General features: G+C 43.5%; 1 protein-coding gene across 2 annotated transcripts; it reads right to left on the bottom strand.

Moving 5' to 3' along the window:
* Positions 1-773: 773 nt before the first annotated feature.
* Positions 774-25,078, bottom strand: LOC119378977 (cyclin-Y-like protein 1-B). Of its 2 annotated transcripts, none has more exons than XM_037648097.2 (7): positions 24,893-25,078; positions 24,059-24,233; positions 22,949-23,023; positions 22,809-22,840; positions 13,293-13,688; positions 3,644-3,877; positions 774-1,415 (listed from the first exon to the last, which is right to left on the bottom strand). In XM_037648097.2, the coding sequence occupies exons 2-7, from the start codon at positions 24,189-24,191 to the stop codon at positions 1,293-1,295; spliced, it is 993 nt and encodes a 330-aa protein (XP_037504025.1). In that variant the 5' UTR covers positions 24,192-24,233; positions 24,893-25,078; the 3' UTR covers positions 774-1,292. The 2 variants fall into 2 exon arrangements, with proteins under 2 accessions (XP_037504025.1, XP_049267790.1); XM_049411833.1 differs by having other exon boundaries at positions 24,996-25,014.
* Between the last annotated feature and the right edge of the window lie 1,140 nt (positions 25,079-26,218).

The following is a 26,218-nucleotide window of genomic DNA, read 5'->3' as shown; positions in this document are numbered from 1 at the left end:
ACGCAAAAAAACGACAACTGAAAATATTCGTGTCAGTACCCCTTTAAGGGAAGCAATACTACAGCCACAATTTATTTCAAAACCTGACATTCCGGAGGCTCCTCCTTGAGGGGCAAGATGATGTGAGGTGTAGCAGCGCCTTTGGCATTTTGGAAGGTGTGTCGACATGCTTGTAGACACTTTTTGTGTCAAATGTACATCAGGCACTGCTACACCATTGCACCCTTGAAAAAGAAGCCGGTCGGGCTCCAAAAAGTTGGGTTTTAAAATAAATTTTCGTTGGGATTTTTCCTTCTAATTCATTTATCCTCGGCCAGGCAAATATCTGCCATATGTTTACTCCCGACAAGTGTTTTTGCACATAAATGTAGATGCCATGGCTTGGAATCAGGCCCACACCCTCAAGCTTAGCAGCACAACACCTAAAAGCCACTAAGCAACCATGACAGGTGGCATATCAAGAGGCACTATGGATTGCTTAGTGGACGTAGTTACCTTAGCAAGAAGACTGTTCCTTGCAAGAGTCAGAACCTTACACTTATACATTGATTAGCACGGGATAAACACACGCAAGAAGGGAACGCTGCAACGCAAGGCACTGTCCTTGTGCCCTGTGGTACTATGGAGATCATGTACCACTGAACCAAAGTTCCTACCTGACTTTTACACTATATTTGTTTTTGCTCGGAGACCCACGACTGAAGTGGCAGACAGTAAATCGCAACATCAACTAGCACGGCTTTACAGGACAGGAGAATGATGCATTGGACACATTGTTCAAGCGAGAATTTACATGTTTATTATCATAAATTTGTACAAGTATATCATCCAGTAAAAGAACTTGCATAAAGTGCTTTGTAAATGAAATTTTATTGACATAACATGATAAACAAAATCCCTTGTGTACATTCATTCCAAGGCCTGATTAAAAAGAAAAGTCTAAAGTTATGGATTGTGCCTTCTGTCCCGGTAAATGTGCGGAATGAAACACACACAAAAGTATAGCAACGAGTGTATAAGCAACGAACATAACAGCAAACTAAACAAACAAAAACATGTTTCCAAATTGTGTAACTCTAACAGCCAATATGACTCAAATCCCCCAAGTTTTAAACAAACAGGCTTCTTCAAACATATCCATAACTAGGTATAACAGTTTCTGCGCTTTGTGGGCGCAATTAGTTCAATTTCAGCACCGTCACGAGAAAGAAAATAACGTGTATAAAAAATACTCAACATTAGGTTGTGTTTGGCAAGGACTTGACAAAGGGAAGCAAATACGGACAGTATCATCAGGACAGAATGGCTGTGCTCCGGCGAACAGAGACATTGTTCACATTGTCCAGGCTGGACCACTTTTTAAAGCCATTCCTATGGAGTTCACCCAGCTTGTCTTCACACACCCTTGACATAGCCTGCAAATAAGAAATGCAGGCAATCTATTCAGGGTGGAATACAGTGCAATGGATGTGTCGCACCAGCCACCCTGAAATCTAGGACAGACTGTGAATTCCTCCGACACGAAAGGACAACTTTTCCAACAATTTTATTTTTTGTAATTCAGTTATCAAGCATTGCACAGCTACAAAGAAATTAAGATTTCAGGCAGCAAAAAGATTATCAAAACTGCATGGCAGAGTCCTGGCCAGGCTGTGCAATCAGCGGCAGTAGATGCCAATAAAGTCAAAGAATAGTTTTGCGTAGTTCGTGCAGGAGCTCACTTCATTACTGGTATAATCTTACTAGTTGCAATCAATCTACATATAAAAAGAATGACAAGAAAAACAAAACAAAATCTCAATGCAAATAGAAATTTTGCAAATATCGACCTTATGCTTTTCCTTACACTGCAACATAAGATTACACTGAAATCTCGCTGATACAATTCTGCACAAGATGTTTTTCGGAATAATACGTTTTGTTTTCTTTTCCTTCTAATGTCCCATAGGAGCTATGTATTTTCATATGGTTAATGTGATTCTGTTTTCACCTGAAATTGGAAAATACAAATGCAGGAGTAATTGGGGCTTTGTCATGAATGATCAGTTCAATGAGGAAACGGCAGCTTCTACCTTTAACTTCTAGATATGTGTGGATGTACTATGCATGCTCATGTTCAAAATTTGTCAAGTTTGGTTGTGGATAGAACTAAAAAGAAGAAAGTTTGGGGAAAACTGACAAGCTTGTTCAATGTTGTTGAATAAAAGTGCACTGGCTGCGGTTAGTGTGGCATAGAGTGATGGTGCTCTGCATAATGTATAATGTGGAGATGTATCACGACACAAGAACCTCTGCTACTGAGTTTGTCGCCAAGTACCATGATGGCACCACCTAAACCAGCACTTTTGTTTTCCCTACTCGAGAGCTCCTGTGGGTCAGGGGCTAGCTGTCAGAACAAATGTTTTTCGCTTTGGTTTTAATTTCGTTTCACCGAAAAAAATTAAGTTCTGTTTCTGTTCCGGAACAAAAAAAAAATGTTCCGCAACAGTTTTTATTTCTATGCAAAATTTTTTAATTAAAGCAACGGTAAAAACATAGTATTTTTCTCATAAGAGAATTACGAATTCTCTGAGCAAGCTCAATGCTTTGCGTCAAGGGAGTGGGCATGATCTCAGAAGCAACACATCATCGAGTGAGGTCTTTGATCTGCAAGACCGCTTCAACACTGAGAATGTCCTCTCCATGCTGGCCTGTGTTACTGGCACACCAAGGACCACTTGCATCAATATAAGCAGCTCCAGTTGCCACACTCTTTGTTTTTTGCAAAATTTCAACACATCTTTACTTTGGAATACCTGCCTGAGATACGTGCTAATCCCCTGAGATAAACACATGGTGCATGACCTTGGATATTCCGGATTGACAATTTTCTCCTTGAACTGAAAACTGATTAAAAAAATGTATTTCGGTTTCACTCTGTAACGAAATAATATATAACGTTTCAATTAAGTTTTCATTTTGGTTAAAAATATCTGTTTAAAAAGCTTGTTTTTGGTTTTCATTCCACTCCGATGGTCAGGGGTGAGCGACATTATTTGTGCAAAAACACAGGGTCCCTGTGTTTTGGCGCAAATATTCTCAAGATGAATTTATTCTAACTAGGTCGACTCGCAGTAATGGGCCAGGGGTGCATGTGTCAGTTCAGTTACTCATGAGACTTGGCTTTGCCATGAGGCACTGCAGTATGGAACTGCAGATTATTTCAACCTACATCTCATGGATTAAAACACGACGTTCTTTTTTTTAATATAACGACTGCTATGAGCAATTGCTCATGATAACTGCGTCATGTTGCTGCAAATCTGGCCGCTAAAGGTAATGTTGGCTCTGATGAAGTATTGAAGTCAAAATTACGCCAATATGACCCAAACTGTAGATGCTGGAAAGGAAAGTATGTGCATTACTTGGCCCTAAATTTTCGCGTTTCAATTCATGAGTACTGTGTACATCACCACACTTCAGCCACCACAACGGGTGGCACCCTGTTGGCAATAACCAACAATGACAAAAAACTTCAGCACCCACTGCAGGGTTGTAGAATCCATCACAGTTGCAATGTAATAGAAATTGGCAGGCTGTGGTTACAAGGGTGGCAGTCACCATACTTGTGAAACAGAATGCACTTGGGACTCTACACGCTTACCTCAAGTTTTTGTGCCCGTTCTTTACTGAGTGGCTCTGACGGGAAAGCCAGTTCATTGTGATCAGCCAGGGTTCTGAGGTCAAAGTAGTACTTGGCATACACACTAGCCGGCACATTGATGTTGAACTGAAGCAGCTCCAGAAACTGTCGTTCAAGCTCATTCATATCCTCCACTGTGATTTCTTTGAGGATCTGGCAGTAATCAACATTCCAAACGGCCTGGTCATCCCACACCTGCGCACAGTAATAGTGAGTATTGGTTTTCACTACATCACCACTGAAAAACTGCATGCAAAATATCAAGATCGTTTTGCAATCATGCGGTACCAACAAAATTATGCAAAAATGCAGAACTGACAAAACTGATGTCCTTCAGCTGCACATAAGTAGCATGTGCCTAATATCATATCATGGCAATAAAGCACAAAGAAATCAACATGGTTATGATTCAATGTGCAATTAACAGTTCCAGTAAATTTAATTGTTTCGGAGTTATGACCTTTGGCCTCTGAGCAGAGAAGAAAGGTTCTAAAATCAATCAGTTAACCACAATGGTTCCTTGCACAAGTGCTTCATAAAACATTCAAAGATTATGAATCTGGACTTTAGTGATTTATAAATTCCCTCACCTACCAGGTAATGGAAGAGCAGCAACCTGAACTACGAAGACCTGCACCAACCCAAAATCAGGAATACACTCATGCCATGGTTTTCTGCAAGGTGCACTTTCAAAGCATCAAATGCTTTCTTGCTCTTGTACTGAAGTGAAGCACCACATGTAAGGTCCAACCTTCAGCAAAATTTTATGCACCTGGTACAGCCTCGTGTAGGAATTACCGCAATGGACCTTCACTTAAGAACTCTGTTAAGATGACTTCATTGATTTGATAAGCTGAAGTTTGGCAATATTTTAGTTAGCATTAGCTCAGTGGACATGATAAGAAAAACCGTTTCAAGGCTCCCTAATGTTCATCAAAAGCAAAGTCTCAATTTTTCTTTAGTCCATTTAGCCATAACTAAAATTCGAAACAAAAACAAAATCCAGGGGGCGCTGTTAAGCTGTGACACAATGGTGAAGATGCCAACTGCAAGAAGGTCCATGTGCATACTGCCACTGTGGAAAATACTTTCTAGATTGCGACATCAAAACGTGGTGTTGTGTCGAAGGCGAAAGAGCCCTTGCTACTGAGCACCTCATTTTGGTTCTCACAAAGGACAAGGTTGATGAAATAAAAGATGTTGCACTTTTTGCGCAAGCTTCTGGTGTGTCAACAAAAACCAGTGAGATTTGGGTGTTTAATCTAAGCATTTCTAACCGTTCTGATCACCGTGAAATTATCATTTTTAGGTGCTGCTCACTTGTGATATTCATGACTCAGCAGAATGCCCCTAACCTTCTACCCTTTGGATGCAAAGACGACCTTGACACAATGCGTGTGCCCCCTCACCCAGTTTTTTCTTTTATCGATGTGTTTCCCCTTTACTCACCCAACTGAGCACACGAGCTTATCTGCATATCCCCCCGTCTTTTCTTAAATGTCACTTGTGACATGACTTAACGTAATGCCCCCCACCATCTACCCTTTCAATGCAAACAAGACCCCGATACTAGGCTGTCGCTTCGGGAAATTAAACCCTGTTAACCAACCAATTCCAATAAATTCCAGTTGTGTTATCCACAAAATTCATTAGTGTTGTTCGAATACTGCAACAAACTTTTAGCGCAGAGAACAAACAACCATCATCTGAGTAACTTTGCCGATGTGGAGGTTGGCTATCCACACTAGAGGTGTGCACGGGCTTCGGGTATCCCGAAAGCCCGAGCCTGACCCGGCCCGCGGGCCTGACCCGGCCCGCGGGCCGGGCTCGGGGGGGCCGACGTATTATCACCTCGGGCCTGGGCCGGGCTCGGGCTACTTGGAGTTATATCGGGCCGGGCTCGGGCCCGACGCAAAGCCCGACTCAAGCCCGAAATATAGATAATGAGCGGGAATTGTTTTCCAGCACGCATACAGCGCCTTTTCCGCGACCGCCCTTTACCGCTTTTCCTTTCCATTCGCTGCTTTAAAGGGACACTAAAGGCAAATAACAATTTATGTCAAAGTGAAAGCCCAATGTATGACAACTTCTAAAACGGCAATATTATCAACAGGAGTGCCCTACTTACCGAGAAATTAAGCTAAATGTATCACATGATGAGCGCCACGAGTGGGACATTTTCGAAGTGATCCCGATGACGTATGGAAGTCGGCCTACAATAAATCACTAGTAATCAAACTAGCAGCAGTAAAAAAAGAACATTCCGAGCATCAAAAGACGTAATAAAATGCTGTTCGTTCGTTTCCGCTTGATTCATGGAAAACAAAACCTCCGTGGCGTTGCCATGGGGGAACGGCGCGCGTGGTTCAAAGGTTCCGTTTTCGCCGAACTGCGCCTCGCTCGTCTCAGTGGTAGTTTCGGGATTGCGTACTGCCGTGCGTGTTTTGCGCGCTCGTGAAAGTCGCTCTGACAGAAAGTTCGACAAAATGCCGCATGCGTGTGATATTGCCGGATGCCCGAATGGTGCACAACGCCAGTGCTGCAGCAAGGAAACCGGTGTGTCTTTTCACTGGGTGCTGCGGAATGAACCCTTACGCTCGAAGTGGCTTAGTGTCATGCCATTGCGCCAGTGTGCTAAACAGTCAAAACCTCTGCGTGTGTGCTCGATGCACTTTCGTACTGAGGATTACGAGACCAACCGCAACTTGGTGAAGGCTTTGAATGTGCCCATCCGAGCAAGTCTTTGACGCAGCGCCGTTGTTGCTACTGTGGGTCCCGCTACTTCCGCTCGGCTGCTACTAGTGTCGGCGGCCGCGCAGTAAAAGCGGGCAACGTTGGGCACGGCAGCAGTGACGTATGAAAGTCGTATTTTCAGGCGGGAGATTTGAAGCGTGCTAACGCGATGCAGACCACTAAAAACGTGATTTTATTTCAAAATAAGCACTTCCTTGGCACAAAAGCAGCACTACGAGGTTTCTGGACCGCTATTTCAACAATCAACGTCGACTTAATATTTGCCTTTAGTGTCCCTTTAAACAAAAGGGGAGCAGGTAAAGCACTGCCTCTGTTGCACTCCGACAAACAGAGAAGTAACACCACCTGAGTTAGTGACGGCGCCATGCGACTGTTCACGTTAGATTTAAGGCCAAATCCCATATGAGTGAAAATGCACGCGACAACGACGAGCGAACCGACGTAGATCGCCTTCGTGCAAGCTAACGCTTGCATGGGCATACCCCATACACGTGACGGCTTTGGCGAGCGAACTCCATTGTTGCTGGCATGAGGCCGTCTACTTGTATAGCAAAAGTGCCGCGCTGTCGCAGGTATGCAATGCAAATAAAATTCCCAAGCTTGCCAGGCTGGCAAAAAGATATTAGCAATTCCGGCGACGAGTGCAAGCAGCGAACGTAACTTCAGTTCGGCGGGCTACATAATACAAAAGCGCCGCACTTCGTTGAAGCCGGAATCGTTGGACTGCTTGCTGTTATTGCACGACAATTTGTAATCTGTGTAATAGAGACTGTTCGTCATGTGTCGTTTGATCATATTTGATATGCTCAATAAAATGCCAAATTACCGGAAAACGATGTTTTGTTTTCGCAACGAACCTTCAAAAAGCCGGATCGGGCCGGGCCCGGGATTGTGTTTTCGTACGTCGGGCCGGGCAGTGCGGGCTCGCAGCCCTTTGCCGTCGGGCTCGGGCGGGCCTTCGACAAAGTCAGCGGGCCCGGGCCGGGCTCGGGCTCGGAAATACGGCCCGTGCACAGCTCTAATCCACACTGCTGCTCTTCACCATTTATTCAGAAAACAGCATGCTGTGAAAAGATACTATGCCATCTTTCAGCCTCGCTAACATGCATTGCGAGATGCAGCAAAACTGTCTCGCAACACATTTTTCGTTCTTTTCTGACAACGAATCCACCCACCAGAACCACCACAGCATGTGCGAAAGTGAATGTTGTCAGCTGCATGGACCTCTATAGCTTGTTTCGTGCTCTCTCCACTAGGAGGCACTTTGGCTCAAATTATCCTCGAATAGTCAGTGCAGCTGTAAAAATAAATCCAGTGGCACATGTTGAAACAAGAAAAGGGGCACTCTACATTTGGATGGTCCTATTCGGTTGCCCAATACCAGACTGAAGCAGCAGGGGAATCTTGTCAGTTTCAAATCACATGACCCCACCGCACGGAGCAATAATTCTTGAAACTGCGCTCGCTCGGGCATCTTAATAAAGTCACGAAATCGGGCACAGCACTGACGTGCCCTCTGTCATGAGAATCCGCTAGTGGAGAGGGAAAAACGCGCACGTCTCGCTCTCTGACAAAGCTCGCCGGTTCAAGGCCATTCGGTGCCGATTCGCCGTTCGCGCTTTAAGCTCAAGTGGGTGTTTCTTGTGCGTTCTCACCGGCTCCATATTTTTCGGTAAATTAACAGAAAAATGGCATCACATAAAGGAAAACTGCTTGAGTGAGATATCTTGTAAAATGCGAAATGTATAATTTTTGGTAACGTTAACTCGATAGGTTTATAATTTTTAAGGTGAAAGCCTTAGATGCCTTATCAAATGCAAAAATTGACCGTCGCCGTCCCGCGTCGGCAGCGTCAACATGAGTGATGCAAAAAAATCATCATACTGTGATGACGTCACCACATGACATCATCGCTTAGCATTGCCTCCGTGATCGGACCTCCGATCACAGAGGTAGTGCAAAACCAGGTGAGTTGCAGAAAGCTTGTAATGCCTCCGATCCTGGAGGCAGTGCAAAACCACATTAGGCGCAGAAAGCTTTTGCACGGGGCTGGGGCAGGATAGACACAGCAACTAAAGAAAAAGAAGAAATAGATGGCTTTCACCTTCGAGTAGCCTTAGCTTAATGCATAAGGGACCCTGTAGGTTTTTTCAACGAATGATAAGACTTGCTCTCCGAGAAGTGCTTCTCGCAAATGTAGTCTCGAGGCGTGAGCTCTCGATCTTTCCTTTATATGACACGAGCCCACGCTTCCAGACTCACTGGGTCACTAGAAACTTTGAAGGTTGCGTATGCACTCCTTGCAGAACGCGTACCCACTGTTGCAGTTCGGCGCGACACATGTCCGCCCCATCCTAAAGGAGCACTGGTGGAAATCTGGAAAGAGTGCTCCTTTGTTCATGGAGCGATACTTCTTTCAGCGTGCCTGTGTCGCGGCATGAAAAGCACGCACAAAGTTCAAGAAGTCAGCACCACCGGCACAACGCGGAAGCCGCTGAGCCTGCTAAAGAGACAGAAAGCTTGCAAATCTCGAAGAAATGCACGACAGCTTGCTCGCGCGAATTCGGAACTTTCCCTCCCAAGGCCATCTATGCAAGCGTGCACACAACATGCGAGCGAGGAGTGAGGGGCCCATGCATGCGGCAGACGTCGTCGGCTCAGGGACCACAACTAGCAGCTCATTTCAAGCTCTGTATGGCCTATAATTCGGGCAGTATCTATTGTTAACTGCAGCTAAAATATTTGTCACATCTATGAATTGATGTCGCAGACAGAAATTTGAGAAAGTTTACAATCTACGAGGCGGTATCACGATTTTTATACGTCGCGTCTATAGAAGAGCATGTAAACGATGGCAACACGCCGGAAGCGTTATCTGTCATGCTACGGCGAAAACCGCATTTCCTCCGTGACGCTATTGCGCCGCCCTCACGCGCTGCGGCGGCCGAGCAGTTTCTCCTCCTCAAATAATTCTTTCTCCATGCGCAACCCATTCCATCATGGCTGCACTGTGCATGAAAAATCTCGCTTGGCTCATGGCAACAATAATTATCACTGACGTGCACTTCCCATCACCACGCTTCACATCTCAATCCAGCAGCGGCCATGTTACTGAAAGTTCCCCTTCAACTTTCACTTCCTTCCTTCTTGCTGCTCTGAAAACCAGCCAGGTACTAATTTTGTTTGAGCGAGATATTTCCTAAATGGATATGGTTCCAGAGTGCCTCCAAAATCCACTCACTCAAATTTAGAGTTTCGTAATGACCAACTATTAGAATATTATACAAATCCAAAGAAAGTTGTGGCATGCCTTTTTTTTTGGATTCGTAGGACACAAGATGCGGACACATATCCAAAAACAAGGTGTGACAAAATTTTTTGTCTCTCTACCACTTGATGCCAGCTTTCCTACAAGGCGGAACAGACACGGCAACCAAATTTTAAAACAGCAAAAAGCACACGTGACTCATGAAACTGTCATGAGAATTTCGCGTGCCAAAGGGCAACCTGGGGAAGTTCCATGGCGCCTACAACGGTGGGTCAACCATACTTGAACATAATGAAGTACGTGCAATTAATTAGATTTCTTTGCTGTTTTGTAACTTATTACGGTTCTTCAGTAATAAATTACACATAACCAGTTACCTTAGTGATGAGAAGTTTATAACATGCAATACCTCTTTGAACACGTGAATTTGACAGCAACATGGTTGCACATGTTGGAACAGACAAACCCAGGCACCCTGTTTCCTCATCTTTAACACTCAACCAGATCTTGATGGACCTATCTGATTGGCAAGAACAGGCATATTCAGCGTGGTATGGCTGATAGCAGGGCCGCATTCATATTAAAGTTTTAACAACAAAGCTGTTTAAGCTGTCCGTAACTTGTGCTACATCGTGCAAAACTCCACAGGTGGTTATGCGCCACGGGAACTGGGCAAGCCCCACTACTGAGTATAGCAGGTGCGGGCATCAAATGAAAATTCCGCTCGGCAAAGTGGAGCACATGAAACGTGAGAGAGAAGGAAAGAGAAAATAGAGATATAGAAATAAAGCGATAGAGAGAAAGAAAAAATAGTGAGAAATAAAAAGACAGAGAAAGAAAGAAATAGAGACGAAAAAGAGATAGAAAAAACAGAGAGCAAGACAGAAAGAGAGAAATAAAGAGAAGGAAGCAGACAGAAAGAAAGGGAAGAAAGAGAGAGCGAGAGAGAAAGAAAAATAGAAACAGATGCAAAAAACAGAGAGAAAGAAATAAAGAGAAACAAGGAAGGCTACCCAGCTCTGCTCTTCCTTCAGGCTTGGCACCACTAGTGCAAAGCTGCCATAATTTTTTTTCTTTTATTATTCATTACGACACAACATGGCCCTCCTAAAAGAATATTCAAAGTATGCCAGGGCTGCTATGCCTTGACAGTGACAGCAATTTCAGCTTTTCATTGTCCCTCCCAGGAGGGCCTCTTCCGAGCCCTAGCAACAGTAAAGTGCAGCACTTCACAGGGGACCCACACACAAGCATCGCAGCAATGTAACCATAATCTCATGCACAAATTGTTCGCATGCGTTGCGACACCACCTTTTGGCGCAAACATCGAATAAGTTTGTAGTGTCACTGCCGATCCCCTCATGAAGAAATTAGAGAAGATTACGAACAAAGCATCTTTAAGGTCTCATGACTAAAAAACGGTGTGAAAAAATAATGGAGCAGTTGGAGCCCTCACTTTTACCAGACACGTATCGCACAGCTACAGTGATACCTGTGCTCGGGAAATCTATGATGCGTTTGTCATGCATTCTCCGGGGCCTTTGTGTGTCAATTCACTATTAGTTGAAAAAACTAGCAAAGAAACTGGCCATTTACACCGTTGAGTAATTCAATGTCCTGGGTAGGGTAACATTTATTTATTTATTTATTTATTTATTTATTTATTTATTTATTCGAAGTACCTGCAGTGCCCAAGGGCATTATTGCAAGGGGGGGGGGGGATACATGGGGTTTATATACAATTGGATAAACAGATAACCGAGCATACAATAGTAACGCAACAACTGAGCTACAAAAAAAAAAAATGCGCATAAGTATACCTACATAATTATGTTTGAAAAAAAAAAAAAGACGATAGAGGAGCGCTGCGTTGGAGTTACTGTATATGCTACCTTTGGGTAGCAGAGTTGCGCATAGATCTGGCTAGCAACCATGGCTATGTCGCGAAGACTCACTCCGTTTTTGCAGGCGACATGCCTACCGAGTCACCGGTCTACATGTATGGCGTGTCGAAGACCGCTGATTTACTTTAATGTGAATGACTAGTGTCAATCCAGTTCGCTGCAGCGGTGCCATCGAGAAATATACAAAAATTGGCCCCAGCGTCAGCTTCTCCACAACGCATGGTTGCTAGCGGCGTTTGGAAGACAGATGCGCAACTCTGCTACCTAAAGGTAACATATGCAGAAACTCTACGCTGCGTGAGATATGAGCGCCATCTGGCAATACGTCGGGAAACGAGCTTGTGCAGAGGGCACGGAGGAAGAAAGTTCTTTCCTTCCTCCGTGGCAGAGGGTTTTCGTCGGCGCGTCGCACTTTCAGCGCAGCTTAAGAAACTAGGGTCTTTAGAATTATGTATCTATGTATTTTCTATTAAAGGAACACACCACCTAATATTTACCTAGTGATGTTGCACCTCAGATATGCGTAATATTTACTTTTTGATCGACAACGTTCACAAGTATGAACAGCCATACCAGTTCAAGATGGGTGGGCGGTAAGCAAGTGGTTCAACTTTGGCTGGGTGGCTGAATGGGGTGACAGACAGAAAGACAGACAGACCAAAATTTCTGCGTTTAAGTTCCCCAAGAAAGACTACCGTCTTTAAATAAATGCAATAAATGTTGGCAGCCAGTGCTTGTACTGCTTTTCCTTTCTCATTCCATCATTTTTTCGCGCTGTGTTCAGTCATGATGCCATACCAACAAGCTCAAGATATTACTCTTCAAAAAGCTGCTGTTAGTGAAGATAAGTAGCATGTGAAGGGCTGTAGAGGACATAGTTGAACAGCCAGGTCAGCTTGGTCCAGTTACTATATCTGTATAATGTTGAAGTAACACAGAAGCAGTCAATTACATTTAAATTAGTTTCTTTCAGCACTAATTGGTCACTGCAATCATTCACACTTTAGACAGAAGTAATTGCTGTCAGTTAATCTTTTCTTTTTGCCTGGTGACAACCCAAGAATGCAATGAAAGACATTGCACTGTACATTTTAACTGTCTCACTGCCACTCACAAGTGCAGCTTTCATCTTTTGTACTACACATCTTGCCTCTTCAGATGCGACTTGTGCAAAAAGGGACATTGTGTATCTGATGTGCAGTCTATGGAGTAGAAATATAACACACAAAGAACAAAGCTAAATTTTTTATAGCAGAGTGAGCAAATGTTTCTACATTTTGTTGCTCAGTCTCGGTGGGGCAACCACAGTGTACCACCTTTACTTAAAACAGACACGTGTATGAATTCTATCTCGACTGGAGCACAGTGATGATAAAGAATAAGCTTTTATGTAGCTCAAAAGATTCACTGAAACACATGAAAAAACAAAAGAAAGAAAAGAGAAAAGGAAGGCAAAGGACTGAAAACTTGTTATATGTGCCAGCCAATTACATTCACTCATTTCTGTAACATCAAAGTGGAATTAAACAACTTTGAATACTGGTGTCCCTAAAGGACATGTGAAATTATGGAGGCACAGAGGCCAGGTGAATGGAGCAGCTTCCACCGTATCATGGACTGTCCTCAAGCATAGGCAACAAGAAATAGTGAGCTCACTAGTGCAAGTGAAAAAGAAGTGCGTCACCTTGGAGGCAAGCAGAACAGCACCGAGGACAACCCGCCGCCAGCTGCAGGGAGAAATGTCCATCTCAGCATAGGTGAGCAGTCGCTCGAGGTACACGAGTGTGATGATGGCACACTCTGCACTCAGCTGGGCTGCATTGAAGAGGGTGCGCACAAAGCGGTAAATGGTCCTGTGGTCAGGGTCACGCATCTCTGGAGGCTCCTTGCTCAGAGGGTGCAGCCGTTCATCAAAGATGTCAATGGTGCGCTGCTGACCACCCCGATCCCGGATGTGGTAGTAGATGGCCAGCGTGACACACTTGATGGTACAGCGCAAATTGGGCTGGCTTACAGTACTGTCATCCAAGTAGATGGTTGAGCACGAGTTGGACTTCTTCAGAGGGGCCTTCTCCTGGAGCTGTAACACCAATTTATACAAATTCAGTTAAGGGTACGGGTGACTACAATGCAATTTGATTTTGCACCTGGCAAAGATAAAATAAAAGCTAGATCTGAAACAGCCACCAATCTTATTTCCAGAGTCGGCTTCCTTAATTATAATTTAGGTGTGCTTTCATGGTGCTTTTAAGTTGCTAAATTTACATATGTGTACACTCACTCAGTTTATTTAACAAACTTTCACAACAGCTAGAGTAAAGCCTAAAAATGAATTATGGGTCCACTGCCACAAGCTGCCATGTTCACATTTCTGTAAGAACTGAGAACGCACTGGATTGCAGTGCCATTTAGTGTAACACTGTAACACTCCCCCAAGGTTTTTTTTTTTTTTTTTCATAATTACATAATAATCAGAGAGGAGCTTTTCAGGCATTAAAAATATGAGATTAGATGCCTAAAATAAGAACCTTAATATCCATTTTAGGTATTTTTTTCGTACCTAAAATGGATATTTAGGTTCTCGCATACCACAACCTGTTTTTTGTGCTAAATATGTGTAGCCCATTTTCTTGGTAAGAAAGTGACATAGCATTTCCTAGTGATGTCTAAAAGGTAGCGAATACATGCTGTGCAAACATCGCTGCACAGGGCTTTGCGGGGTGCACGAAAGGATAACAAAAGGAAACACTTAAACATTTGTCCTTGCACCATGAGCTCCAGTAGTGTATTTCATACCCAAATTCTCCTGCTTTTGGGAATGAAAACAAAACTAGCACAACAGTAAAGCATTTTCACATGCTTTTTCTTTCTTTGAAAAAACATTTTTGTATAAGCAAAGTGAGGCATATACTGCAGGAACAAATGACAAACAGGCACTATAAAAATAAAAAACTTGGAGGACACTTGAGCTTCGCCTTCAAGGTAGAACGCGATAGCATAATCGGGCCCAATGCACATCGCCTTAACCGCACCGCAAGAAAAGGAATGTTTGTGCGCGTAACATCAGCCATTTCAAACTATCTTACAATGTCTACTGCAAGTACAGCAGCCCACTACGCCATAATTCCTTTTGGAAATTGCAAAGTACCCACTACGCGTCCGTAAGGTGCCACACGCACCTGCACACTTCGTATTGTTTGGTACCTGCACACTTCGTATTGTTTGGTAGCTTTAAACCACCCAATTGTTGCACAATTCACGTTTTGATGCCTGGTGCAATTCTACAATTCTGTCACGCCATACTACATGCGTTAAGGAGACTCCTCGCGCTACATGACATTCATACAGCATTTGTTACGAAGCAGTTTCAAGCACTGGTGTGGCTCCGTGGTAGTACACCTGCTTGCCATGCAGAAGGCCTGGGTTCGATTCTCACTCAGACAAATTTTTATTATATATTTATTTGCATCTATCTCGAATTTTCGCTCGTGGACAACGCTGATTTTTGGTTCACAACCAATGACGCCGACACAGAGATTTCTGCGGAACAAGCTCTTTAACGCCATTGCATTAATATCACACGTCTTATTGGCACTCAATTCATGCTGCCAATGAAAAGGCTTGATAGTGAAGCAGGGAACAAAATAGGCATTTGCCTTAAATCTGGTTACTGCTAATAATAAGGAAGACATGATAACTGCAATGTTTACTTTCCTCATGCCTCCTTAAAGTTTCCGCTCAGCTAAGGCAACACTGATAGCAATGTCCCCCTCCACCTGCCTACTCCCCTTCCTTCTTTCAGTGGTGCAGCTTTCTTGCTGTCGTTTTACGGATGTCATCAACTACAGTGTCAGAGAGCAAAAAAGGAACAGTAACAGGAGAGGTCAGATGTGCTTTCCAATTTGTTAAAAAGATTGAAGGGGTGCAGTAATGCACGATAATGAAACCATTGCCCAAGTGGCTGATGGCACAGGTCTAAAGGTGCGCTGCAATAGGAGGGGCCTAGAAGGCTGCAGGAGAGAAAAAGCAACCTTTTATGCGAGACTGGGCTCCAAATGAGCAGCTGAATATTAGACAGCTTTAGCAGAATGTTTACCTGCTCACCACTCCACATGCTTATACCCTTTCTGCCCAAGCTGTAAAACAACAAAATAATTGGCTTTAGCCTGAAGTCTGATATGCATAGCAGGCTTGCTGCACCACGTGGTGGTAGAGGATGAGATGACACCAAAGAGTATTCAAGTGTATCAGCATCCAAGCAGTGTACTTTTTTTATCACCGCGACTTTTGTAGCAAGTGATATCAAGGATGGCATTTATTTCTTACTTCTAAAAACATGAGTGGATTGCCACACAATGCTGTGGGGGCACATAACAAAGTCAAAGGCTGATGTGCCTTTAAAGGTGAAGGTTGGTCTGGTTGATCTTGCATTAAAGGGGCCCTGCAACACTTTTTCAGCATGGTCAGGAAACACTGCAGATTGGTAGTCGAAGCTCCTGATAACACGCAAGCCAAACACTATAGCGCAGGGTGCTGCCTGGAATTTACAATTCATTCTCAAAGTCAGCTAGAAATCGTTCCCTCTTCTCTCAACAAATGATGCCATAAACCCAAATGACTGCGCCATGAACCCAAAGTTCACGGCCATTGGCTGATTTGAGCATCATGAGCTGCATAGTTACCGTGGCTGCCGCGAAATGCTGCCACGTGCCCGCGCTCGCGATCACACTGAAAGTAAGTTGCGCGTTCGAAGGAAAAAAGAAAAGAAAGTGATCGATATCATGACGCGCACTGACGAAGGGACGCATCTTCTTGTGTCCTTGTCATCCCCCTCCCTGCGTAGCTTTCAGCGCCTCGCTAGTAGGTGAGGAGAGAGAAAGCGCTTGAAGCATGCGACAAATCCCTGTATCTCCGCTTGTACGTGATGGATACTAAAAATTTTTGCAGCAGTCGATTCGTCAGGCAATGGTCTTTTAATGAAGCCATTCGACGATTACTTGGAAAAGTGTTGCAGGGCCACTTTAAGTACATTACATGATTCTACAAGTTCTTGTAATTTGTGTACGTGACAAATTGTCATGTCAACAACCGAGTTCTTGCCCTAATCTCACTTTATTAGGTGCTGTGTCAAAGAAACAAAGCATCTCTCGAGCAAATCATCAGACCTCCGGTCTGCTCCATGCTCCACACTAGTAGCAGCGATGGCAGCCATTCGTCCGTTTTGTACATTCGTCCATGTTGCTCGCCAAACCTGTGTGCTCTGTGCAGCCAGCCCTTTAAGGAAGCGGGTGTGACTCGCCACTCATGTGCTCACACCCGAGTGCTTGGTGCATGCACAATGGCACTTCTCGCTTGCTGGCCAAGAGGATTGCTCAAGAAATGCTCAGCTAAAGCTGTCCATTTGCGGACCACCTGCCAACCTGCAGACACGAACAGTGCTTGTCTTTTCAAAGCTATTTTTTTTTTAGTTGAAAAGAGCCAACGACGTGCTAACTTGTGTTTATTACCAGTTCAGTATTAGAAACGGCAGAGAAATTATTTTGTGAAAAAAATTTAATTAATCGCTTCTCTTCGAGGACAGATGCATCAGCTGAAAAATTAATATATTCATAGAAACAATATGCCATATAGAGACTTGCAAGGACTGCACACATTTTTACACAATTTTGGCAAAGTGCAGCTCTTACAATGGACCAGGCCATTTTGACCTAAATTTTCCAATCACCAGTATAAAATCTGGCACCAACCTGCATGATTTCCAACTAGCGCAAAAGTGAATGTTATCCTTTTCATAATGAACCCACAATTTATGCATGCCACATAAGTGACTACTACTCTTCGCTACTGCTGCCACTGCTGCTTACGCTTTGTTAGCCAGCAAGTGCGATACGGCACTTGGAATTTGTTTCTCAATATCTGTCCTCAGGAATTTTTTTTAACTCCAGATTTCTGGCTACCTAGTCAGGCATGCAGCCCTTACTCATGCCTATTTGGTATGTAAAGAAAAAAAAATTTTTGGTGCACAGCTACATCTAAAAATACTGGTGACACAAAATAAATTATTTCTGGTTAATTAAATTAACTACAGTTGCCAAACTTTTCTGCAATAATGCAATAAATGAGTGGGTGGTGAAGTTTAGTACCCCACAGCAAGACAGGAGGTATGGAGGGTTACAGATTAGTTTTAATCACTTGAGGCACTCACACCCAATGCTCAGCAAATGAGCGTTTCTGTATTCGATCTCTACTAGAATAGAGTGGGCTGTAACATAACTGATGACTGCCTCACATTATTTTCTTTTTTGCCCAAAACTAGATGCAATTTTAAGGCTTAACTGTGGAAGTAGTCATGACCTTGAGAGCAAATGTTTTCCATCATGGCTCAGTAACACCTACACAGGGTGTGTTTTTTTTAAACAATACAAATTTTTTATAAAAATTCTATGACAGTAAGACTCCTGTCATTTTTGCACACGAACTCCACGTGGAGGCGCAAATACTTTGCCGCAGTTAAAATAACACTGATGCGACTAATTAACAAGAACTCGTTAATTACCTTTTTTAATTATTGACTTGAGAGCAGGTCTTTATATCGGAAAGTTCTAGTGAGTGCCAATTTATGGCATATAATTTTTTAGAAGTCACAAAAGCTGCACGTAATTGGAGATATTCATCAAATTTTAAAGGGGCCCTGCAACACTTTTTCAGCATGGTCAGAGAACACTGCCGACCGGTAGTCGAGGCTCCCAAGAACACACGAGCCAAACATTATAGCACAGCATGTGGCATGGGATTTACAGTAAATTCTCAAAGTCAGCTAAAAATCACTTCCTCTTCTCTCGACAAATGATGCTATTGACTCAAAATCAGCATCACTGACACAAGTTCCACACCACTGGCTGATCTGAACATGGCGCGCTCAATAGTTACTGCGGGCGCCGCAAGAGGCCGTCACTTGCTCGAGCACGCGCGCGATCGCACTCCCGTGTCACCCCTCCCTGCTTAGCTTCCAGCACTTTCGTCAGGACGAGAGAAGAGGGAAAGCAATCACAACGTGCGACAAATCTTTAACTCCACTCGCAGTGGACGGATTCTAAAAATTTTTGCGGTGGTCTATTCGTGAAAAAATAAGCTCCTTTAGTGAAGCCATTCCGTGGCTACTTGGAAAAGTGTTGCAGGGCCCCTTTAAGCCCAATTCTGAAACTGACTGCGCCCGGTGACCCATCGCATCATGTTTCCGGCAAGTTGCATACATGTGTAAACGACACTAATGTGCTCGGAAGCAAATCAACACAGTGCTGACACTGCTTTGCATTCAAAACAGCAGCTGTGATGTCACAAAAACATCTACACAAGGAACTAAGTCACGTCCAAACAAGGGTGGCTGATTAGACTAGTTTGTTATTCATCCTACTGCGAAAGCATATGACGTGAATTGATAAAACAGGGCAACAGACAAGGATGAAAGGCCTGAAAAGTCTAGCGAAGGACACAAAAATGTTCATAACGTATATGACAATGTACGTCAACACTGGCTTGCAAGGCGACGAAAAGCATCTCGTCTCCAGCAAAGCGTGCTTGCATTTGCATGCACTGCTACACCTCCATTAATAAAAAGAAAGCATTAACTAAAAAACGTCTTCACTCTGTGTGTGCATGTGTGTGCACGTGCGTGTGTGTGAACATACGTAATGCCTACCAACGAGGCTTTGTACAGACGAGGGTAGAAATTCCGCCTTGTTGGTAACACATGGTAAGAATTTCACCGGAAGTAAACGCACGTGTTGTGACCCTCCTTTTTCACCCTTATGTTGTTTATGCACTAAAAGTTCTTACCTTGTATGTATGAGTATGGCGCATGACCAGCAAGAAACCCTCAATCATTTCATGTTACCATGAGTGATTTCACTTGTTTAAATATGTTTATCTCCAAAAAAAAAAAAAGAGACCGTTTCCTTGTATGAAAGTTCTTGGGAAAGTGTTGAGCTTTGGGTCGACAAGCATCAAGAACCCCCGATTTCACCCAGGTCTTCCTCTTTGAAAATAACACCGAATTTTGACCCCCCTAATTTAAAAAGATATACAACCCAAAAACAAAACACCCTAAAGCTAGACCATGATCCCAGGAAACTCACTTCATACAAGGCATAGACACATCTAACAAGCCATTACCTAATAGAGCATATAATAAAACGTGGCAGCTCCTAAACAGTCATTCTACAAGTTGAATTCCATGCAAGCTCGCCTGAGGTAGTGTAGCTCACATACACTAAGATCATGTAACTACTACCAGCAACACATACTGTTGAGAGCAATAATCTGCACTTTACTTTGGAACTTCCATGCTAGCTGCAGCTGCAGACATGAATGTTGATCCTCTATAACTTTACCATTATTAACTGTTCAAAACTTTCAACAAAAATTTTCCATTAACAGTTCATGATTCAAGCTTAGCAGCTACTTAAAAATTTACAAAGTTCAACAAACCATAAGCTATTATTAGAAGCAGCAACTTTTGCTCTTATCACAACTTAAACCGGAGTCTACTATCTTCATCTATACCATGCGGCACACATGGCAACATAGACAGTGGTTATTGTCGGCTGCAGACTGGGAAACTAACAAGTCAGGCAAAGTTTTGCTTGAACACAGCAATGACGTAATTTTGTAATAAAATTTGTCCTACGATTCTGCCGTGACGACTGTGACGCACTGTAGGCTACCTGCGGTGCGGGCTGCATATTCCACGCTTGTGCGTCTGTCGCTCGAGCATTGCAGAGGAGGCTATCGCTCAGCAGGGTAGCTATAACATTTCAGCAATCTGTCACGATTTTATTTTGTTGTGCCGGGCCTGAAATTTAAGTAATCGGCGACACAAATATGGGCGGGAACCAGCAAACGTTTCATAGCCCGATCAAGCGCTCTCCTTTTTTCAGGAAATTCAGTTTCTTTCTTTGAAAACGAATGGCATCGTCATTGCTCCATATTCAAGCTGCTGTGAGTTGATGAGTGCGCAGAAGTGTCCAGTATTTTAGTTGTGCCTAGCCAGGACAGCTAAAATAGATTCCCACTTGTCTCTCCGATTAGCCTGCTTCACTTGGCTTATCATATGGTATCCTGCAGCGATCGTGGCGGCTTGTAACAAGGCAGTGGACTTGAGCACACTGAGAAGCCCAGCTTTCAAGTTTGCCCCGTTACTTGATCTACCACACCAGGGAGATGATCAGCTTCCACGGTTTTCTGGACTAAGAAGACTATACCTGCAAAGGATTATGTCTATTCCTAATAATGTTGATTTCTCTCTCTACCTCTTTGTCAGCAACGATGACTTCACAGAGAGTCGTACACGCGCAAAAACAGTTCAACACCGTTATAGTACAACTGAAAGTACGATTATTAGCTGCCCATAGGTTGCTCTATCTTCAAGAGAGGAAGTTTTTAGGTATTAACACGTGATGTGGTTTGGTTTTTTGGTGTTGGTCTTTTGGTTTTTCCTATCTTGTATCCTTTCACTCTTGCATTGTGATTTGATTGCAGCTTCTGGGCTTTGTTGCTCTTGAGATTGCCTATGGAACTTCCTCTAGCCATATGCCACAGCCGCTGGATAACAAGCGCGCTTTTTCATCCAGCGGCCGTGCATATGCTATACGCATGCGCAAAGAGATGCTATTTAAGCAAATGTGGTCGTCAGTAAAGATCAGTTGAAGTTCAGCGCTAGTGTCGTCCTTTTTCGTGTTTTGTGTATGTGTCTTAACCCGGTGTGCGCTGCCGTTTATCGTGAATATTATACACATATGAATCCATCTCGCCCGCTGCCATAAGCAGCTGTTGCCAATGTGATTGGCGGGCAGCCTTCTTAAATTATGTTCAGAAAGTCAGAAAGAGACATTGGCTATTCAAAAAAAGAAGACTTATTGTTCAGCACAGCAATGTGCTGCTTATTGTGCACACTTCATTTTAACGCCGCGAGTTTTCGCAGACTTGTGACGTCGCGTAACAAGGAGGCGATTTTATGGCACATCGAAAATTTTTGGCGAATAGCGAAGAACCAATGACAAACAATACGCCATATTGAAAATAGTTCATTATTATTTTTTTTTACGCAGTCATGCGTACATGGTAATTACGCGGTGGATCACTTATGTGTCATTTGTTGAGACGTTTTACGAGCAGGTGCTGTGAGCATGACCCAGAAAATTTCGACCAATCATTAACAGCTAACGACCTATACGGACGGAAACAATGAGAGGTAGTTTAAGGTTATAATCGCCCACTTTTTTCAAGGAAAATTTGGGATTACACAGTTTACGTAGGCTATTTACTTGGAGGAACCGGAGGGGAGGAGTAAAGGGCCACTTCACCGCTTTTCCGTCCACACCCCACCCAAGCTGGGAAAAGTAGCAGGGCAAGGAACGACACCTAGTATATAAATTCGTAGTCATTTATAATCTTATAACTATGCACAACCAGCTCAATGTGGTTTGCTTAAGTATTAATCGACTGAACTTGGTCTTCTACTTAAATACTTTATATTAGAGGGCTCTAACAGTAAAGAAATTGGCACTCGGCTTATCCTGAAGACTTCTGCTAAGTGCCTTGCTTTGTCAGCCACATGTTTTGTCTAATAAGTGAGAATTTAAGGTACTAGAGTCATAGCAGGTTCTTCATACTCATCCTATCTACAACGCCAAACTAAGACTGGGAAGTTTTCTGATGCAATGCTCAGATGATCAGGTTAAATTTGGGTGTACTTTTTAAACTTCACGGTAATATTTGAAAAATGTTGTGAAACACTGCTGTGTTGTCGCGGTATAGGGCGCCCCAGCCTGCACAATATATATATATATATATATATATATATATATATATAATACACACACACACACGCACACACACACACACACGCACACACACACACACACACGCTGGACAGAGTGGACGACGCCAGGCCCCCCACTCGCGAACGAGTTGGTACGCCACTGCATGGCAAGCATAATAGCAGAACTGCATGACATAAAAGAGTAGCTGTTCTGAAACCTAGTGCACCAGCATCCTCTTTGCTGAAATCCCAGCAGAGAGCAAACTGACATTCCAAACACTAAGAAATGACATCGCAATAATTTGTTTACTGCCTTTAAAGACACGTTGGACAAGCAAACTAGTAGTGGGCAAACAATAATGTTCTTCCCTGGATACATACATTAATTTGACTTCTCCTCTTCTCCTTGCAATCTAAAAAAAGAAAGATAGACAGGCACCGAGAATTATACAAAAGGTTAGACAGCTCAGAACACAAACGCAAAAAGCAATTTCTTAGAAAAAAAGTGATGGTATCCATACTTCTGACATCACTTTTTGATCTTTGCATAAAAAGTGGGCCAGCTGTTGGGTGCGTCGAAGGGTCCTGATCAAAATCTGAAACAAAAAAAAAAAGACAACTTGTATACAGTGTGCATGTAAAAATACTTGCAAGGAATAGACCACAGCTAAACAACTAACTGTTAAACACATTTTAGGTGCAAATCAAGCACTACAAGCTTCACCAACATAGCATTTGAAGGCCCTTGTGAAGCTGTACTATGCTAATATGTATAGGTATGGCTTACAATATTATCCTTAAAAGCATGAGCTGCTAACTGTATAATACGGTACCTTAAACATCCAAACTTTATCGGGCAAGTTTAACACCAACTTCAGTGCTCGAACTGACTTGAAAGGCAGGAAAACAATCTTTGAATCTATGCGAAATTCCCAATCCCTTAATATGTATAAATGAACACAAACAGGCTAGTTCCAGCATGCTTAACTTTCACACTAATACATATATTATGACGTGTCAGGGTGCAATTTTACTGCTATGCCACTCTTATACCACCCAGGTGAGGTCTGACACACCATCCCCCAAATTATTTCTGAAATACCTCTATATATATATGTCTATTACATCCGCCGAACCCGACACCATAACCTTGTATAAATGCTTGCTAGCAGTGCCTAACAAAACTACTAACAACACTGTAGCGCCGTTATCACAAGTATAATGAACAGCTGCCACACAGGGGCTTAATGAACTAGAAAAAGCAATCCGCTGCTCTGAGCCACATGCACCTCCAGCACAACATTTCAACTCCAAGAAATCCGGTGCACATACAACTTGCAACAAGTGCTGAAGGACACGCACACACAAGAAAAGCATTCAAAGTAGCTCCTAGCACCTACCCTCTTCCTTCTTGTATTGTGATATGCATTAAATTTCCTAGCAACCTGAAGCACATTATCCTTAGCCGTTACTGCCTACTTTTCTAATTACTCCGAGCTCTGTCCATAATGATGCAGTCGTCCCCACCTAGTTTCGGCTATATCTGTTGCAAAGTCTTGCCATGATATTAGCGTTACCGCCTGGCTCACAATATGTAGCAGGTCTCGACAAGGGGTGCGAGAGATGCTTACCTTCGGGTTCCCTTTCACTAATGTGCTGCAGATTTGAGGCACTCTCCTCGGAGTGAGGAGGGTCGGCACTGTCCTTCTTATTACGGTGGGGCCTGGGGCTCGGCGCAGAACAGCACGAGAGGCTCCCGCCCATTTTTCATCACGCTCTTCAGTAAACACTGGCAACATGGCACCCCTGCACGACACCAAACGCTCTAAACACTCACGCATAATACATCACGGGCTTTTGGTAATCAACATTTATACAAATGTAGCGCAACAAGTTGGCGACAACGCCTCTAACGGTTTATAAAGTACCAATAACACTCGCCTACAGTATCACTACTTTCCCTGCAAATAAGCAACAGCGTCCACTGCGGTTTCAGAAGTGCACATACCGCGGTTTACACAGTAGTGGGATCGCTGCTTTCGCCGATATTAAAAGCCTTCGGCCCTGTTAAGATTCGTTAACGCACTGAGCATGGGCAATAAGTAGCCAGTCACTTGTCATCATCAGACACATCTGAAGAAAACGCATAGCATTAAAATTAGATTGTATGTTCCGTGTTGTGAACAGAGCTTACAGGTCATTCATTGATTGCAGCTAGCCGGCATCAACAAACAGCGACAATGATATGACACCTGTTTCGGTGCGGCATTTATGAGAACGCTACTTTTGCAGGCAAGATTATAACGCAATGCAACAAATTCTGTGTGCCTGATTGTCCTTAAGGAAGTGGGGCTTAAGAGCCTACAGGAAAGAAGTACGTAATTCGAAAGTTCTTATTCTATTGATGCATGCCGGGCCACAGACGGGCTCAGTATTTTGCTAGCACTGTATGCGACAATCCTCACCCTTGAGCACGGAGGACAGCTTGATATGTGAAACGACATAATCATCGTCGCCCTTAACCTTGTAACGTCAAGAACAGCATATTAATATTTCTATTTCACACACAGTCCTATGTTTCCATAATGAAAGCCGCACAGAGATTAGGCTTAAACACGCCAGGCCTGTAGCGATAGAGGGCGTTAAGCATGCTGTCTGCGGGGGCGCTCCCGTCGCTTGCTTCTCGCCGGGTTTGTTTTGCATCGACAGGAAAGAAAAACCGCTACCGTGACCTTACATGGTTTCAACGAACAAATATGATGTTGTTCAAGAACAAAATATCCTGAATGTCAATTGCGATTCTTTTCATGGTGGTGTCCATTCAAGTGCTCCCAAATGAGACAAGCACTTTGGTTTATTGTGAGGATATATGTTAACGTCATCAATAATAAAGAGTGCATGCGCAGGGGTGCAGATGTAGAACTGAGACATTAGTGAGGTTTGCTGCTGAGTTTATGCAGTCAACCATACCTTCGCAACACATTCCACAAGGCTGGAATAAGTGTGCCGTTGTCATACCCAACGTTTATATAAACGCTGGTCATACCCGTAACATGGATTCGACTGAATGATTAAAACAACTTTATCGAGATCCTGCGGGACGCGCTCAAGCGCGCAACAGGAGAAAATCTGCTCGAGAGAAATTGCTTAATTAAAGCAAAGCTTTCTTTTTCAACGCTAAGGTTGTAGTATTCCACATTGAAATAGAGATGGCGCCCCATGTCAAGCACCATGAATCACCGTAGAAAACAAATATAAAATCGTGCGTCATTTGAATAAATTAAAATGATCGCTACGGGAAGAAGAGACGTCGATTAGAAAGACACCTTTCTACAGCGTATTTTTTGTCCGCCTATTTGCTGCTTTTCGAACCAGTTCAGTACCCTTCGGCCCACCTTTCTAAAGATTCGCTCGTGTGTGGGACTGACTCGCGGGAGCATCTCTACCGGAGCACGATAAGCAGCGCAACAATCTTTTCTATTGTTATCCAACACCTAAACAAATAGTTCTAGGAACGTTTATCTCAACAATTTATGAGCGTGAGTCCGCCTTGTCCAGCGTAATCATCGCTGAAAAACAGTGGTCATCACAGTTGTTGTCGTCTGCTCAAGATGAACATATGTAGAGTGTGCAGCCCTCAGTAGGTCGTTGTGCCGTCCGGCGTAGCTCTCTTTTTCTCCGCTTCAAGACTGCAAATTGGCGCTGCTGTCAGTAACGCCTGCATTCTCTCTCTGGTGGACAACCGCATCGTCTGCTGCAACCCGCATGTGCGTGAGCAAGTTTTTTTAATG

Source organism: Rhipicephalus sanguineus, chromosome 1 (genome assembly GCF_013339695.2).
Source record: "Rhipicephalus sanguineus isolate Rsan-2018 chromosome 1, BIME_Rsan_1.4, whole genome shotgun sequence".
In the NCBI taxonomy this organism is placed as follows: Eukaryota; Metazoa; Arthropoda; class Arachnida; order Ixodida; family Ixodidae; genus Rhipicephalus; species Rhipicephalus sanguineus.
The sequence above is the reverse complement of the archived record's forward strand: the minus strand, read 5'-3'. Positions and strand labels throughout refer to the sequence as shown.

Excerpts from the sequence above, each read along its gene's own strand:
- LOC119378977 (XM_037648097.2), bottom strand. The coding sequence starts at position 24,191 with ATGGGCGGGAGCCTCTCGTGCTGTTCTGCGCCGAGCCCCAGGCCCCAC. Across the intron at positions 22,841-22,948 it reads ATCAAAAAGTGATGTCAGAA|ATTGCAAGGAGAAGAGGAGA; the intron begins GTATGGATACCA and ends TTCTTTTTTTAG. Across the intron at positions 1,416-3,643 it reads AACGGGCACAAAAACTTGAG|GCTATGTCAAGGGTGTGTGA; the intron begins GTAAGCGTGTAG and ends TCTTATTTGCAG.